This window comes from Chiloscyllium plagiosum, unplaced genomic scaffold (assembly GCF_037043375.1).
Source record: "Chiloscyllium plagiosum isolate Xiang-an unplaced genomic scaffold, Cpla_swu_hap1 HiC_scaffold_20, whole genome shotgun sequence".
Classification (NCBI taxonomy): Eukaryota; Metazoa; Chordata; class Chondrichthyes; order Orectolobiformes; family Hemiscylliidae; genus Chiloscyllium; species Chiloscyllium plagiosum.
Window position 1 is genome coordinate 17,334,866 of NW_028270158.1, and position 19,076 is coordinate 17,353,941.

A 19,076-nucleotide genomic window follows, 5' to 3' on the forward strand; every position below is an offset into this window, starting at 1 on the left:
AAAAGTTCCATCCTGAAGTTAGTGAGATTTATCAGTTTGCTCACTTGGATAATGGTTTTACAGTGACTTAAGTCGCAAGTTTTGTAGATGTGGCACATTCCATTTTTCTTTGTTCCATCTAGGTGAGCTCCTTCTATTGTCACTAAGGTTTTTAGCAATAGTTCGTACTGCTCAATTGGGATGGACCATGGAAAAGAATCACTTGTTTTGTCTTGAAGGACTCTGCAGCTCTGTATAATTGCCTGCTCCTATGTCTTGTGTCTTCAGTGTGCACAGTAAAAAAAATACTGAGTTGCTGCATGTGAACCCCCGAAAACAACCTAGCGCTCAATGGCGTTCAAACCGTACAAATAAAAATAAGCTACCTTTTTCTTAACCCTGCTCCTTCAATCATAAGATCATGGCTGAACTGATTTTAACCTCAACTTTACATTCTTGCAAATTCAATTCCAGTCTAATGAAGAAGACTTTAGTATCAGTGACACTAAAACACAACCTTTCGGGCCTTTTCTCAAAGCTATTTATCAGCTAAGTGTTCCTTATGCATACAACTCAAAGTTCAAGAACACTATTATCCCCTCAAAACTGATTACTAAATTTAGTGATCTTTGACTAAGCCCCACTCTGCAAATGGATCCTCAGTTTCCTGACCTACAGACCACAATCAGTGAAGATTCATCTCACTAACACTGAACACTGGAGCCCCCTAAGGGTGCATACTCAGCCCCCTACCGTACGCACTGTATACCCATGATTCCAAAGCCAAATATCAGACTAATGCCATTTACAAGTTCGCTGATGACGGCAACATAGTCGGTCGAATCTCAGATGGTGATGAAACAGACTACAGACAGGAGGTGGAAGACCTGGAAAAACAACCTAGCGCTCAATGGCGGCAAAACCAAAGAACTCATGATTGACTTTTGGCATGGTGTTACTCATGCCCCCCCCCCTACACATTAACAGCACAGAGGTGGAACGAGTGGAGAGTGCAAGCTCCTGGGAGTGGTCGTCCACAACGAGCTTTCTTGGACTCTTCATGTAGACACACTGGTTACAAAGCCCCAACAATGTCTCTTCTTCCTCAGGCAGCTGAGGAAATTTGGCATGACAGCGAATATCCTTGCCAACTTATATAGGTGTGCCATCGAGAGCATTCTGTCTGGATGTATCACTACTTGGTATGGCAACTATACCGTTCAAGATCGGAGATGGTTACAAAGAGTGGTGAACTCGGCCCAAATAATCACAAAGGCCAACCCATGTATAGAATCCATCTACCAGGTCCGTTGTTAAGGAAAGGCCGCCAGCATTCTCAAAGATCTGTCTCACCCTGGCAATGTTTTTCTACAACCTCTATTATAGAGGAGTAGGTACAAAACCTGAACACATGCACCAGCCGGTTTCGAAACAATTTCTACCCTACTGTTGCTAAAATACTGAATGGACTCTCAAACTCTTAAAATTCGCCTATACATGTGTTTTTGTTTTTGCTGCTGTTTACCTATTATTTACTTACCTATGCTACTTAACTATGTGATCTGTCTGTATTGCTTGCAAGAGGCCCTAACAGCTTTCTCAAATGGACATAAATGATTCCATAATATTTCAAAGAAAATTAGGGAGATGTTCTCTGCCATCCTGGCCAATATCTATCCCTCAACAAACACCACAAAATATAAGTCACCTTGTTGTTAAGTCACTGCTGCTTCTATGACTTTGTTGAATGCAAACTGGCTGCTACATTTCCTATAGTACAACAGTGACTACATTTGTGAAGTGCTTTGAGACAGTGAAAAGTGCTGTAAAATGCGAATTTTTTAAGGCACAAAACTGTTGGTATCTCAAAAACAATTTCTCAACATATTCAAAAGATCTTTTCCTGCTTAAGTTTATGAGACTAGCAATTAAAACTTCATTCTTCTTCCACATAAACGTAAGCATGCCCCCAGGAAGTGAAAAAAAATTCCTTAAGATAACTTTGCTCTCAATCCACTACTTAAATGGACTTTTCACATCACAAAAGGAGATCAAAGAGGTATCATTACAGGTGAAAGGTAATTACAAACATATTCTTTCAACAAAACCTGAATAGATTCTGGTTAGGTGCAGAGCATTTTCATTTGAAGGTTTCCTAAATAGTCAAACAATCTTTTTACATTATCCACCATTGTAAGGCTGTTTGAAACAGATTGATTGAAAAATCGATTCCCCTTCTGCTGAAAGATATTAAGTATTTGGGTGTAGAGTGAGGATGTGTTTGAGGTGGTGTATCATTTTAATCTAGAGCAGGCTTTATGATCTTTGAATTTTAGACAAATCAAAACATAGGTCAGGGATACAGTCACATGCTTTAACAGGTACTGAAAACTTCCTTAAATGGAAGATTTAATGGTCAAATAAAGACAATTTATTTTCCTTATTTCCTAGTTTCTAGGTAAATTTAAAGCAAGTTCAAATTACCTTATTTAGCAATTCTTTCAGATTCTCTTGCGTTTTCACTATTTCCTTCCAGTGTTCAATCTGTTCATTCTTCACGTGCTTTTCTTGCAGTTGGATGACAACGACTTGTGATTTTTTTTTTCTTATTAACATTGTGTGTCTTCTAATTCATTTAATTTTTATGCAAAGCCTGTTGAGGGCAATACAGACTCCCAGACGTGAGGGGAGGGGCAAATCTTTATCTTCATCTTCATCACAACATTTTGTCCCATTTCATCTCACCAATGTCCTTCTTTGTGGTCTTGGATCATCATTTTTTCTATAAACTCAGCAGACCAGTCCTAGATATTTTCCAATCAACTTGCCTGGCTCAGAGATAAGGACACTAGTACAACACCCTAACAGCCTTAACCAACTCATTCTTTATTTTCAAAATATAACCTATTTTTCTAATCAGCTTGTTCAGGGATATTTTTAATAGAATCTACAGTGTGGAATATGCCATTTGGGCCATAGAGTCCACTCTGATCCTCCAAAGAGGATCCTACCTCCATACCATTTAACCCTGCATATCCCATGGCTAATCCACCTAACCTGAACATTGTTGTGATTTGGAAGTGCCACTGTTAAACTGGGGTGTACAAAATTAAAAATTACATCACACCAGGTTACAGTCCAACAGGTTTATTTGGAAGCACTGGCTTTTCAAGCGCTGCTCCTTCATAGGTGGTTGTGGAGTATAAAATCATAAGACACTGAATTTATAGCAAAGGTTTACAGTGTGGTGCAACTGAAATTATATATTAAAGTTTGTTAAGTAATTCATCTTTTAGAACTACCATGTTGGTTTCTATTCTTTCATATGTAAATCACAGAACTTTTTAAAATTACATTCTCAAGTGAACTTTAACAATAGATGCCATGTTGGCCCAGATAATGCATTGAAGGTGTGAGGTACCCTGTGTGAGGCTGGCTGTGCCCCAATGTTCAGACTGATTCTATTTCTAAAAAAGGGATTTAGAGCATCTTCCATAGATTCATGCAGTTTTTTGAGCTAGGTAAAATGTAATTCTGCAAATACAAATTCACCCCACAAGAGTATGTCTTTGTGTGGGGTGGGGGGGTGGTAGTGGTATGAGCATCTGTGAGAGAGTGTGAGTGCAAAGGTGTAGAAATCTGTGAGAGGGTGCAAGTGTGGGTATGTATGTGTGAGCGTATGAGAGAGAGCTTGTGTGTGAGAGAGGGTCTGCATCAGTATATGGGTCTGTGTGTGGTTGTGAGAGTGTGTAGTGTAGTGGGGTCACCTGTAATGTGACATGAACCCAAGGTCCCAGATGAGGCCATCCCCATGGATACCGAACTTGGCTATCAGCCTCTGCTCAGCCATTTTGCATTGTTGCCTGTCCCAAAGTCCTCCAAGGCGGACTTCGGGACAGGCAACAACGCAAAGTGACTGAGCAGAGCCTGATAGCCAAGTTCGGTACCCATGGGGATGGCCTCAGCCAGGACTGTGGATTCATCTCACACTGCAGATGACCCATTGAACTACATATTCTCACAAACCTTCCCCCCCCCCCCCCCCCAACGCGCACACTGTCCTACAGATCCATACACTCATGCAGACCCTCTCATACACTCACATACACATGCACACTCTCGCAGACTTATATACCCCTTTACAACTCTCTTGCACACACACACGCACTCTTACATACTCTCATACTCCCCACACACAGGCACCCACATGCACACACACACACACAAGTTTGCGGAGTGAATTTGTACTTGCAGAATTACATTTTAGTTTGCTGAAAAACTGCATGAATCCATGTAAGTTCCTCTAAATTCCTTTTTTAGAAATAGAATCAGTCTGAACATTGGGGGGACAGACAGCCTCACACAGGGCACCTCACACCTTCAATGCATTATCTGAACCGCCATGGCACCTATTGTTAAAGTTCACTTGAGAATGTAACCTTTTTAAAAAAAAGTTCTGTGATTTACATATTCGATTACTTAGTGTGGAAACAGGCCCTTCGGCCCAACAAGTCCACGCCGACCTGCCGAAGCGCAACCCACCCAGACCCGTTCCCCTACACCTAACACTACAGGCAATTTAGCATGGCCAATTCACCTGACCTGCACATTTTTGGACTGTGGGAGGAAACAGGAACACCCAGAAGAAACCCACCCAGACATGGGGGCTGTGAGGCAGCAGTGCTAACCACTGTGCCACTGGTCGTTCTAGAAGATAAGAGATTTAACAAGCAATCTAGATCTTTTTCAATATATAATTTCAGTTACATAGCAGTGTAAACTTTTATAAGTTCCGTGTCTTACGATCTCATATTCCACAACCACCTGATGAAGGAACAGCGCTCTGAAAGCTGCTTCCAAATAAACCTGTTGGACTATAATCTGGTGGTGTGTGATTTTTTTTTAACTTCGCACATTGTAGGACTATGGGAGGAATCTTGAGCACCCGAGGAAACCCCTGCAGGTACGGGGAAAACTCCACACGGACAGTCCCTAACAGATGGAATGGAACCGGCGTCCCTGGCGCTGGGTGGCAGCAGCTAACCTCTGAGCCACTATGACGCCATTTTTGGAGCTGTTGTGACTTGGACCTGGACCTCTCAGTTCGTGGGTACGGTCATTACCACTGCATCACAAGGGGGCTGTGAAACCAGAATACTGCCAAACTCAGCTTGGAGATGTTCCTGCACAATCCTCTGGAGTGGATGGCACTCTAAACCAGCCTCCGGGCCCAGGGATAGGGACGACCACTGCACCACAAGAGGCTTATTAAATCACATAATTGCAGAGTCTTCACCACTCACCTGCTACCAAAGTCTTACGTCAGACGTTGGTCTGATTGTCCGGCTATGCTATCACTTCCATGAGTGCTAGTATTGCCGGAAAAGACGGAGTATACAGAAAGGTTTCGGGGATTCAAAGTGTGTAGGTATCTTAGAGCCCGAGGAGGGGGTAGAGTGGCTTGTAGTGTCAGGTTATGTGTGTTGCGCGGGAGTGGAATTCTGTGGACTGATAAATGCAGGGCAAAGTCTGTTTGGCGGCGAACGCCTCCCCACTTCTTCCTTCACGTAGATTTCTTTTTTAAAGAGGTACTGTATCCTGTCTGAGAGCTATAGCTAATCGCATTTTGGTATGGGTCGGGTATATATTGGGGTCAATTTAGTTTGAGCTTTCAGCAAACTCAGTTGATCCCTTGTTATTTCTTTATATACCACGGGCAAGGTAAAGAGGTACCAGGAAATAGCGAACTAGCAGGGGAAGAAAAATAGCAGCAATTCAACGAGGCAGTGGTTGGAAAAACAACATGCAGCGGAGGTAAAAGGCCAACTAATTAAGGACTGTTCAAACAAAATGATTATAACTTATATGCCAGCATTTTCCTTGAAATTCGTTTGGTATTCCTTCCTCTTCCTTGTCCCAGCATCTCAATACCTGGTTGCAATAAATAGTTTGAACCAAGCGACTAAGGTCAATCCTAGTTGAACATTGAATATGAATTAACAAGTGTACCACAGGTGCTGCAAGTAACTGATTCATTTTGATTTTGTGATTGTGTTCTGCAATCTCAATTTTTTTTACAAAACGTTTGTCATTATTTTGTTTTTCTTTCCAGTTTTACTGGGTATATTGGCTGCCATATTCGACATATAAAATGAATGTTCTAATAAATCGATTTGGTAGAGTGAAGCTACGAATAAGAAATGTCAATCCATTTTATTTGGCAAATTGCAATCAAAGACTTTTCTGGACATTGAAGACACAATTCAGATCATTCTCAAATAATAAGACTTGTAAGCCTCAGAATTTCACAGACTATGAATCTATTAAGCAGCAGTACAAACCACAAGTGCCAGAATACTTCAATTTTGCAAGTGATATCCTCGATAAGTGGAGTGAAATGGAAAAGGTACTTTAAATACAAATTAAATCTCTATTATACAACAGGGTTATAATGCAAATATCTGTGAAATTAGAATGGTTTATGAATTCACCCATGTTAGGAATAATTGAATAGTTGGTTAGTGTATTCTCTACTTCAGGAAGTTTTAACTTCTGCAAAGTTAAGACTTTTGCCAATTATGGCCATTCTAAAATGATAAATGTGTTAATGTGTCTTGTTCAGAACTAAGAGAGGAAACCTATTTGGCATGATTCTAAAATTACAAAAACTATACAAATATTCATTTAAATTTAATTTTAAAATGTACAAAATTGTTAGAAATGAGTAATTTCAAGGACAGTGAGAGAAAGTGAGGACCGCAGATGCTGGAGATCAGAGTCGAGAATGTGTGCTGGAAAAGCTCAGCAGGTCAGGCAGCTTCCGGGAGGCAAGAGAATCGAAGTTTTGAGGATAAGCCCTTAATCAGGAATCAGGCTTGTGGGCTCCGGGGCTGAGAGATAAATGGGAGGGGGTGCGGTGGGGTTGCAGGGGACGGGGAAGGTAGCTGAGAATGTGATAGGTAGATGAAGGGGGTGGAGAAGGTGATAGGCTGGAGAGGAGGGTGGAGCGGATAGATGGGAAAGATGATGGACAGGTCAAGAGGGCAGTACAAAGTTGGAGGCTTGGGACTGGGATAATATTGGGGGAGGGTAAACTTAGGAAACTGGTGAAATCCACATTGATATCGTGTGGTTCCAAGATGGAATATGAGGTGTTCTTCCTCCAGGCATCGGGTGGTAAAGGTTTGGCAATGGAGAAGGCTCAGGACCTGCATGTCCTTGGTGGAGTGGGGAGGGGGGTTGAAGTGTTCCGCCACAGGGCAGTGGGGTTGGCTGGTGCGGGTGCCCCAGGGATGTTCTCTGAAATGATCTGCAAGTTGCCGTTCTGTCTCCTTGATGTAGAGGAGACCATATTGGGTGCAACGTTTACTGTCAATAGTATTGGTGCAGGTACAGTAAGTCTCTGTGGGATGTGGAAGGATCCTTTGGGGCCTTAGACGGAGGTGAGTGGGGAGGTATGGGCACAGGTTTGCACTTCCTGCAGTGGCAGGGGAAGGTACTGGGAGTGGGGTGGGGGGAGGGGGGAATGCGTGGATCTAACAAGGGAGTCACGGAGGGAATGGTTGCTCTGGAGTGCTGATGGGGTGGGGAGGGAAATATATCTCAGGTGATGGGGTTTGTTTGTAGATGGTGGAAGTGGCAGAGGATGATACGATATAATGCCTCATATTCTGCCTTGGGACCCTGCAACCACCCAGAATGTAGATTTCACTAGTTTCCTCATTTCCCATCCCCCCACATTATCCCAGTCCTCAGCGTTCAGCTCAGAACTGACTTCTTGACTTGTCCATCAGCTTTCCTATCTAGCTACTGCACCCTCCTCTCCAACCTATCACCTTCCCCACCTTCATCTACCTATCACATTCTCAGCTACCTTTCCCCCCCAACCCACTCCCCTCCCATTTATCTCTCAGCCTCCGGCTCACAAGCTTCATTCCTGATGAAGGACTTATGCTCAAAATGTCGATTCTTTAGCTTCTTTGATAATTTCAGGGACAGTATATCACTGACCAGAACTTGCTATGAAAAACAAAATCATGGTAGTATTGATACATAGATTAAACTTTCTAAAAAGAAAATGTGCTGAGTATTTTTTTCACTAAATCTTATTCAAATACAATGTTTTCTGTGGAAAATGTTTTGAGATATGGTGCCTTCAGATACTTGTATTTTTACATGTTTGATAATTCCACTGATATTTTCACATTTCACATTTCAGGCTGGAAATAGAGGTTCAAATCCTGCTTTCTGGTGGTTGAGTGAACACGGGCAAGAAGTGAAATGGAGTTTCCAGGATCTTGACATTTACTCTAAGAAGGTGGCCAATGTCCTGTCAGATGCCTGTGATTTACAGTTACAGGATCGAGTCATTGTTATTCTGTCCAGAGTTCCAGAATGGTGGCTTATAAACATAGCATGCATTAGAACAGGTAAAGTATTGTGGTCAACATGTCTTGAGATGGATGTTTAGTAAAAGACATCTGAATTGGTTTGAATTGAATTAGCTTTATTGTCTCACAAACTCAATGAGTACAGTGAAACATGTATACCATAAGACCATAAGACATAGGAGTGGAAGTAAGGCCATTCGGCCCATCGAGTCCACTCCGCCATTCAATCATGGCTGATGCGCATTTCAGCTCCACTTACCAGCGTTCTCCCCGTAGCCCTTAATTCCTCTAGACAACAAGAATCTATCAATCTCGGCCTTGAAGACATTTAGCGTCCCGGCTTCCACTGCACTCCGTGGCAATGAATTCCACAGGCCCACCACTCTCTGGCTGAAGAAATGTCTCCGCATTTCTGTTCTGAAATGACCCCCTCTAATTCTAAGGCTGTGTCCACGGGTCCTAGTCTCCTCGTCTAACTGAAACAATTTCCTAGCATCCACCTTTTCCAGGCCATGTCTCTATTAAGTCTCCCCTTAATCTTCTAAACTCCAGCGAATACAATCCCAGTATCCTCAGCCATTCCTCATATGTTAGACCTGTCATTCCAGGGATCATCCATGTGAATCTCCGCTGGACACGTTCCAGTGCCAGTATGTCCTTCCTGAGGTGTGGGGACCAAAACTGGACACAGTACTCCAAATGGGGCCTAACCAGAGCTTTATAAAGTCTTAGTAGTACATCTCTGCTTTTATATTCCAACCCTCTTGAGATAAGAGACAACATTGCATTCGCTTTCTTAATCACGGACTCAACCTGCATGTTTACCTTTAGAGAATCCTCGACTGGCACTCCCAGATCCCTTTGTGCTTTGGCTTTATTAATTTTCTCACCATTTAGAAAGTAGTCTATGCTTTTATTCTTTTTGCCAAAGTGCAAGACCTCGCACTTGCTCACGTTAAATTCCATCAGCCATTTCCTGGACCACTCTCCCAACCTGTCTAGATCCTTCTGTAGTCTCCCCACTTCCTCAGTACTACCTGCCTGTCCACCTAACTTCGTATCATCGGCAAACTTCGCTAGAATGCCCCCGGTTCCCTCATCCAAATCATTAATATATAATGCGAACAGCTGTGGCCCCAGCACCGAACCCTGCGGGACACCGCTCATCACCAGCTGCCATTCTGAAAAAGAACCTTTTATCCCAACTCTCTGCCTTCTGTTAGACAGCCAATCCTCAATCTATCCCAGCAGCTCACCTCGAACACCATGGGCCCTCACCTTGCTCAGCAGCCTCCCGTGTGGCACCTTATCAAAGGCCTTTTGAAAGTCTAGATAGACCACATCCACTGGGTTTCCCTGGTCTAACCTACTTGTTACCTCTTCAAAACATTCCAACAGGTTTGTCAGGCATGACCTCCCTTTACTAAATCCTATACATAACCACCTGCAGCGCCATCTTAGGTACAGTTTCTTTAGTCACAAGGTCTTAGAAAATTGAGAAATAAAATATCCAGCATTTCAAAAATAAAAGTCCAGAACAGCGCTTCTCCAACCCATAACTGGCAGTTCACCTCCAGTCCACACCCACCCCCGGTTCGAGACCACACTGGGCTTCACCCTGAGGATCATGACACTGGGAAATCGCTCTAGACTGCCCCGCTGAGCATAAGAATCCCAGGCCATAATAGGAGCTATCGTCAGAGGCAGGGAGTCATCTGCCAGGAGGGAAGAAGAGAAAGAAAACACCAAGAGGGGAAAAAAAAAGAGAAGAAAAGAAGGAGATGATCGGGCAGAGCAGACGATCTCTGACTGAAGCAACGTACTCTGCCACCAACTTGAACCATTTCTTTATTTTGCTGACCTATAAGAGATTGTATCATAGCAACCAGACTCAAAATCAGAACCTTGTAAGGGGTTCCAAATAACTCATGCATGTTGCTCTTAGTTGACAGATTTGTAACCTTTTTTTTTAAGCCAGCAATTATTGGCAAAATGGATGCTGAGTTTGGGTGCATCAATGATTTGTGGCCTTTCCAAACTATATGTAATTCATTTGCCTCCCACTTAATTACACTTGCAGGTCATGCATTGATAGTGACATTGCATTTGTTTTAATAAAACTATATCTGTTAAAAATAAATTAAGGAATTATTAGCGAGATTTGAGAAGATTTGTAACTCAGGTTGAGGTTCTGGATGTAGTTGTGGTTCTGTTCCCCGAGCTGGGAATTTGTGTTGCAGACGTTTCGTCCCCTGTCTAGGTGATATCCTCAGTGCTTGGGAGCCTCCTGTGAAGCGCTTCTGTGATGTTTCCTCCGGCATTTATAATGGTTTGTATCTGCCGCTTCCGGTTGTCAGTTCCAGCTGTCCGCTGCCGGTATATTGTGTCCAGATCGATGTGCTTGTTGATTGAATCTGTGGATGAGTGCCATGCCTCTAGGAATTCCCTGGCTGTTCTCTGTTTGGCTTGTCCAATAATAGTAGTGTTGTCCCAGTCAAACTCATGTTGCTTGTCATCTGCGTGTGTGGCTACTAAGGATAGCTGGTTGTGTCGTTTCATGGCTAGTTGGTGTTCTGGATGTAGGTTTGCTCGCTGAGCTGGAAGATTCATTTTCAGATGTTTCATCACCATACTAGGTAACATCTTCAGTGAGCCTCCAGACGAAGCACTGCGGGTGTTTCCTGCTTTCTATTTATTGAGTTTCCTTGGGGTGGTGATGTCATTTCCTGTGTGGTGTCATTTACTATGGTGATTTCACCAAGGGGTGGTAAATGGGATCCAAGTCAATGTGTTTTTTGGTAGAGTTTCGGTTGGAATGCCATGCATCTAGGAATTTTTATACGTGTCTCTGTTTGGCTTGTCCTAGGATGGATATGTGGTCCCAGTCGAGGTGGTGTGCTTCTTTATCTGTATGTACGGATACCAGTGAGAGAGGGTCATGTCTTTTTTTGGCTAGTTGACGTTCGTGTATCCTGGTAGGTAGTTTTCTGCCTGTTTGTCCAATGTAGTGTTTGTTACAGTCCTTGCACGGTATTTTTGGAATGACATTAGTTTTGCTCATTGTCTGTATAGGGTCTTTCAAGTTCATTAGCTACTGTTTAGTTTGTTGGTAGGTTTGTGGGCTTCCATGATGCCAAGGGGTCTGAGTAGTCTGGCAGTCATATCCGAGATGTCTTTGATGTAGGGGAGAGTGGCTTGGGTTTCTGGACATGTTTTGTCTGCTTGTTTGGATTTTTTGCTGAGAAATCAGTGGACTGTGTTCATTGGGTACCCATTCTTTTTGAATAACTGTAAAGGTGATTTTCCTCGGTGCTGCAGTGTGTGTTGGCTTGTTGAAATAATGTTCTGATGCTGCTTCATTTGTGGATATTAGGATGATTCCTTCTGTAGTTAAATATTTGGTCCATATGTGTTGTTTTCCTGTAGACACTGGTTTGAAGTCTTCCATTGGCTGTTCGCTCTACTGTGGTATCTAGGAATGGCAGTTTGGTGTTGTTTCCTCCTCTTTAGTGAATTTTATGCCAGTACTATGAACCTTCTAGCTTAACAAGCAAAACCTACATTCGTTAAGTCATTACATTTGTAAGAAAATTAACCAGGTTCTGTTGGTAGATTTTTGGTGTTTTAGTGATCCAATTGAACCTTCAGTTTTGGACCTCTTAATTTGTAGTCCACTCTAGGATAAGAGATTCTCTTGAGGAATATACAGTAAAAAGACTGAGTAGTAACAAATTGGATAGCTTGGATGCAATGGTATGTCCCTATCTCTGAGTCAGATGTTTTGATTTTAAGTCCTTTTCTAGGACTTGAGACCATGGAAGGTGTGCTTATGAAGCAGCCAAGCCAAGCAATAATATTCTACATATTCTTCCAGAGTTCAACCCTTCATACCTCAGGCTATTGATTTTTGTGAGCTGCAGAAACGGTCATAAGTATACCACAGACCCATAGAATGAAATGCCTACGGTGTGGAAGCAGGCCATTCAGCCCATTGAATCCACACCAATCTTCCAAAGAGTGTCCCATCCAGACCCACCCTCTTTATTTCTGTAGCTTGCATTTCCCATGGCTAATCGACCTCCCCTGCATATTCCTGGACACTATGAGCAATTTAGCATGGCCAATCCACTTGTGGGAGGAAATCAGAGCACTGGAGAAATTCCATGCAGACACGGGGAGCATGTACAAAATCCACACGGCTACCTGATGAAGGAGCAGCGCTCCAAACTGTAGTGCTTCCAAATAAGACTGTTGGAGTATAACCTGGTATCGTGTGATTTTTTTTTTTTTAAACTTTGTCCACCCCAGTCCTTGGGAAAGTTGGACCTCCTCCACACCAAAACTCCACACACAGTTACCCAAGGGTGGAATCAAACCAATGCTGTGAGGCAGCCGTGCTAACCGCTAAGCCACTGTATTGTCCATAACCCTGTACTGAATAATAAGACATAAACAGAAAATACTGAAATGTTCTGCAAGGTAAGCAGCGTCTGTGGAAAAGAACACATTTAACTTTTAAAGTCTATGACCTTCTTCAGAACTGGAAGACATTACAGTTACAGCAAAGAAGCAGCCCTCCGAAAGCTTGTACTTCCAAATCAGTCATAAAAATGGGGTGGCACAGTGGCTTAGTGGTTCGCACTGCTGCCTCACAGCACCAGGATCCCAGGTTCGATTCCAGGCTTGGGTGACTGTGCAAACTCCACAGACATTCTCCCCGTTTCTGCATGGGTTCCTGGTGCTCCGGATTCCTCCCACAATCCAAAAGATGTGCAGATCGGGTGAATTGGCCAAGCTAAATTAGTCAGAGGAAACTGGGTCTGGGTGGGTTGCTCTTTGGGGGGTCAATGTGGACTGGTTAGGCCGAAGGGCCTGTTTCCACATTGTAGGGAATCTAATCATAACAATTTTTAAACAAATACAGGCAGGATAGGAAAGAGCAGAGAAGAACAAAAGTGAAGGTCTAAGTTTTGGTGGAAGGCAGGTGACATTTATTGTGCGGAAAAACTATTACAGTTACCTGTCTGAAACATGGGAGCAATGGTTATGATCAGAAATTGTTGAACTCCACCCTGAGTTTTCTATGCTCTTATAAATTTTAGATTACACCCTTCCAGCTACAGTGAAAAATGTGATTCTTAAGATTTCAGTGAAATAGTGTAGAGGCTGGAACAATGTGGTCAGAATAGAAGTGAGACAGTGGGAGAGTCTTTCCAGCCAGCTCTTGAACGATGTGGGCACTGGCAAGTCAGTCTATAAAATTTGACAAGAATGGGAAAATGAGATTCTTGACTTAGAATAAGATTCAACTTTCCCAAGGTTCTAACAGTGAGACAAGAATCTCACTAGTGAGCAGCAAGGGGCCTATTTGCATGCACTAACATGTCATTATTACAGAATCTCACCTCATTTATCTGGGGTTTGTTATTTTCCCAGACATCGGAGAGAAACAAGACAGCAACAATTTCTGACATAAAACTTTGAGCAGGTGCCTGACAGCTGCAACTCATCAGTGTCTTCTCTGCGTATCCTTTTTACCCAGCATTCCCTAACATTTCATGGTACCTGAATGCCTGCATCCTCCATCCATACATGTTGGCATTGGCAAAGCACCAATGTAACCATGTCAAAGAGCACATTCAAGACTTAGTTTTCCAACAGCTCAGCACTTAAACACCAAGCTCCAAAGTATAGTATTAATGCTTATGCTTGCAAGCTAAAAGTAGATGTTCAGCAATCACTCAGTCTGCATTTGGTATTCTCAGTATCAAAAAGGAACACTAGAAGAGAAGGAAGATTAAGCTTGGTTGCATTGACCAGGGTTGGTGAAGTTGCTGTTCCTTCCAGTGCGCTGTCATCATGAAACGCATCTTTCTCTCTACTCCCCATTTTTTCTTTGCAATATCTTGGACTACCATGTTCTTTTTGGCACCCTTACAAAGTGCAGGAGATGAAATACTTGTCTCTTTATCTCCCACTTCTCAATATGCTGGGCCCTGAACATTCATAGGTGAAAGTGTGATTTAATTATACTACTTTGAATTTAGCATCTTTAATTTGTTTCTCAAAATATAGTATTCTGTATACCAGAAGGCTATGTGGAGATTGATAAATATTTTCTGAACATTTTGTTCAATTTGCAAATGTAATCCCAAGCTCTGGTCATTTGTTGTTGTGGTAAAACAATGGCTTTAATAGGTGTATTTTATTCTTTTTTTAATATGAAGAGACATTGGGACAGTGGTGCTCACTGAGCTGTTCTGGCCCATAAAGTAAGCAGCTTGATAGGCCATGGATTTTTTTAAAAGTTCAAACAATAGGAGTAGCATGAATGGGTGGAGTCAGGCTCCCACAGAACCAGGGTTTTAGTTTAGTTTTCAGTAATTGTTGGGGTTTTGAAGCTGCCATATGTCTCTCCCAACTACTGCAAAATTTTCAAGTTCTCCCTGTCTGCCAGAATTTTCTTTTGATGTTCTTTTCTCCTGGACTGGAGAAACACTGCATGCCAGACGATCTATTTTACTGAATTTGTCTTTGAGTATGTTTATGGGATGCTTCTATATTGGAACAGTAGCTGTTAAGTATTTAAATAATCTATTTATTCTGTTAAGTTTTCAATAGAGTTAAAGTTTGTATTTTAACTGCAGGGGAAGAACAAAGTCTGTTCTGCTTAAAACCAAGGAGTGTAACCAACTGAATTACATCTAGAACACAGCACCTTACACTTGCCTTTAAATCAGATAAAAGTTGCGATCTAGACTATCTTCTTGATATGTTTGCAGGGGGTTTGGTCTGGACCATAACATTGTTTTAATTCTCTGTACTGCCTCCACTCCAATCTCTTTGTCGTTTGCTCTTGCACCATTCCAAGAAAGTTTATTGGGAACTCAAGAAATTTTTTTTTTGATTTAGCACTTTACAACCTTTTGGATACTGAATTCAGATATTGATAATCTATCTCCTTTTTGTTTTTCATACTTGAGGTGGTGATTCGTTAAACCATCCTTGCATTCTACTTTTAATACAGAAATTTCTTCTTTCCTCTTTCCTCCTTCACTGCATGTCAGTGTACTTGAACCTGTTATATCTGTAATGTTTTCCAGTTCTGTTGGAAGGGCACAAAACTGAACTCTTAATCCTTCCACGAACAAATGCTACTTCGTCTGCTGAGTATTTCCAGCATCTTCAGTTTATGTGATAGGTTTCCAACATTTTATTTTGCATTATAGATAATACAGTTCAGGTTTGTTGCTTTGAAACAATTCAAATCTGAATTAATAAATTAGTTCCAATTAATTCTAAAACTTTTTTTGCAAATATTTAGGTATTAATCTTTTTGTTTGTGCTCTGTTTAGGTACTGTACTGATCCCTGGCACAACTCAGTTAACAGACAACGATATTTTACACCGTCTTCAAGCCTCCAAAGCAAAATGCATCATTACAGATGACAGCCTGGTGGATGCTGTAGATTTGGTGGCATCCAAGTGCTCATCTCTCAAAGTAAAGGTGACGATATCGCATGCACAAAGAGCGGGATGGATGAACTTCCAAGATCTTTTCCGGTTAGTAATAACTGTATTCACATGGAGTCATTTTAAAATTGATTTGTGCTTCATGACCTCAAAGTAAACATGCTTCAAACATATGTATAGATAGTGACAACATTTTCAATTAAGGTTTAATATTTAGTCAGTTAACTGGGTTGAATTGGAATAGTGATACACTGTGAAATTCTAATCACTTCAAGGAGCTTTGAACACCATAATTGTTTGATCAGTTAATTAAATAAATGTTATTTTTATTTGAACATTTTATTGTGTATTTTTTTGATAAATGTTGCAATAATTTTGCTGTATGAAATTCAAGTGAAATGCTGAAGGGTGGAACTCTAGGATACCAGGTTTTTTCAGTCACCCTTTGAAAAACACTGTATTGATGCAAGCTGTTTTGGAACTAAAGAGAGTTCAAGAACACTGCTGTTTTAATTAATATGTTTTCATCACTGTTGGGCACTTTCAGCTTATTCTAATTGTGTTGATGGTAGCAGTGGCCTCCAACCACCAACACTGTGCTATCTTATCTCCCAAAAACACCTCACTTCTTCTTGGTATCTACTTGCAACATTCCTAGGATCCACCTATATAATTGAATATGTGATACATAGAACATAGAACAGTACAGCACAGAACAGGCCCTTCAGCCCATGATGTTGTGCTGACCACTGATCCTCATGTATGCACCCTCAAATTTCTGTGGCCATATGCATGTCCAGGAGTCTCTTAAATGTTCCCAATGACCCTGCCTCCACAACTGCTGCTGGCAACGTATTCCATGCTCTCACAACTCTGTGTAAAGAACCCGCCTCTGACATCCCCTCTATACTTTCCTCCAACCAGCTTAAAACTATGACCCCTCGTGTTGGTCATTTCTGCCCTGGGAAATAGTCTCTGGCTATCGACTCTACCTATGCCTCTCATTATCTTGTATACCTCAATTAGGTCCCCTCTCCTCCTCCTTTTCTCCAAGCTCAGTCAACCTCTCCTCATAAGATAAGCCCTCCAGTCCAGGCAGCATCCTGGTAAACCTCCTCTGAACCCTCTCCAAAGCATCCACATCTTTCTTATAATAGGGCGACCAGAAGTGGACGCAGTATTCCAAGTGCGGTCTAACCAAAGTTTTATAGAGCTACAACAAGATCTCACGACTCTTAAACTCAATCCCCCTGTTAATGAAAGCCAAAACACCATATGCTTTCTTAATAACCCTGTCACTTGGGTGGCCATTTTAAGGGATCTATGTAATTTTTTAAAAAACTGCCTTGCCTTAGCTTCAGTCTTCCGGGTTCGTCTTACCTCCGCTGCTGCTCGCATGTGGAACCCATCCCACTGAATTCATTTTGTTAAAGTATAAGTAGAAATCCCTGAAGGTAGCAGATTATGAACACAAAAATCTATTCATTCTAGTAAACTATTCTAGTAAACTATAAATGAGCTGGAAGAATTTCTACCCAAGATAGTTCACTGTCTTATTTGTCCTTTGGCAGAAGCTGAAAAAGGTGTGAATGAGCTACTTAAAGCCAACACAAATGTAAATTCTAAAGAAAAAAGTATCAGTTTTTCATGTACTTCAATTGTGCATATTACATATGATAAGCACAGCTGTTTCGGCCTGAAATTAAATGAAACACTTTAAAGATGTTATAACAAGTAACTTAATATTGACATTTTACACTAATAACTAATGCTTTTTGCATATGATTGGTACAAAAGAAAATTTAATATCCAATTTAAATGGGGGATGGTTAAGTAGTGAGTACACATAATATAAAGGAGGAAAGATTACCAAGTCCATGATACTCACCATATCAATTGGATGGTGCAGTAGTATGCCAGGTGGTATGAGTGGTCCCAGAATTACAAGCATCTGACTTTAGAAATCTCAAACTTGTAAATGATATCCAACATGCAAATGTTTCCTTTTATTTTAAAGCAGCTATTTTACTGTCCCTGCATTTTGTTCCATATTTGTGTCATTTTCAGAAAAGCTCAACTAACCTCTGGGAGTCTGTACATTGTATCATCAGATTATACTTGTACATTTCATTCATTTTTAGATGCAGCAGACTTCTTCTACCCTATATCTGATACTGTTCAATGTTTCTATGCATTTTTTTAGGAAAAAAATGCCCTTGCATCCTAGTTATGCTATCACGTGTATCATTTTACAGTCTTTCAATCTCCAGTCATTCACTAACATTTTCTTTTATATTAAATTAAATATTAGACATTGCACTATGAAGAAAATTCTTGCAATGAGGTTGTCTAAAAATTTAAATCTGCAATATGTGTTCTCAGATTCTGGCATTAATATTTGTGTAAGTATTTTGCTACAATGGGAGTTGACTTGCACAATCTATTTCCAGTGAGATCAAATGCCTTGAATATTCTTGTTTGTGAGCTGTTATGGATACTTTGTGCCTTTCATGCATGTTTCACTATCTTTATAAGTGAGCTGCATAAACACTATTTATTATGAGAGGAAGTAAAAATGAATAACATGCCATTGAGGTAAATTTACAGAACAGCATTTATGATTAGACTCAGACTCTTCTTTACAAGGAGATGATAAGGAAGCAGGGAAATCTTTAGCAATCTGCAAACATGGGCAAGTGTCAGGGGTTCAGGACTTCATTCAATTTTGTTTAATCCATTTTCAGTCCAGGCCCTCAAGTGGGAAGGTTTACAGGATGAAGGAGCCAGAGATTGCAAGGAAGAGGGTGTCAGATTGTGTGGAGAGATCCTGGGTCAAAATTGCTAGGGCAATTGGATTCCAGGAGGACTATTTCACTGATGTTCAACATCAAATAATGAAGAGGGAGTCTAAGGGTGGCAGTTTGAGGCAAGATGGTTTAGAGGAGTCAGAGGAGGTGGAAGCATTCGTGCTGCAGAAGGAATGCTGGATAAGCACTTAACATTCTCTCCAAATGGCTACCAAAATCTAGGGCATGTTGCCTTATTTGAGTATTACAATTAATTGTCTTTCTTTTAGTACCAAGTTAGAGAGAGATTCATACAGAATGGAAACTGGCCCTTTAGCCTACAATATCTGTGCTAATCTACAAATACCAAATACATTAATCCCATTTACTTGCACTTGGTCGATAGCCTACAATGCCCAGTAAAATTAACATCAATGTTTGAAAAAAT

The 19,076-nt window shown here is 41.3% G+C and overlaps 1 protein-coding gene across 6 annotated transcripts in view; it reads left to right on the forward strand.

The window, feature by feature from the left end:
* Window positions 1-19,076, forward strand: part of LOC122560817 (acyl-coenzyme A synthetase ACSM3, mitochondrial) — a 92,418-nt gene that overhangs the window by 18,761 nt on the left and 54,581 nt on the right. For 3 of the 6 annotated variants that reach the window (XM_087997694.1, XM_087997697.1, XM_043711934.2), the window contains exons 2-4: window positions 6,092-6,385; window positions 8,198-8,408; window positions 15,725-15,932. In XM_087997694.1, coding sequence (XP_087853820.1) covers window positions 6,131-6,385; window positions 8,198-8,408; window positions 15,725-15,932 — 674 coding nt within the window. In that variant the 5' untranslated portion in view covers window positions 6,092-6,130. Of the gene's footprint in view, window positions 1-4,937; window positions 5,090-5,200; window positions 5,404-5,654; window positions 5,794-6,091; window positions 6,386-8,197; window positions 8,409-15,724; window positions 15,933-19,076 lie in introns of those variants that run through there. The other 3 variants (XM_087997693.1, XM_087997695.1, XM_087997696.1) reach the window with 3 other exon arrangements.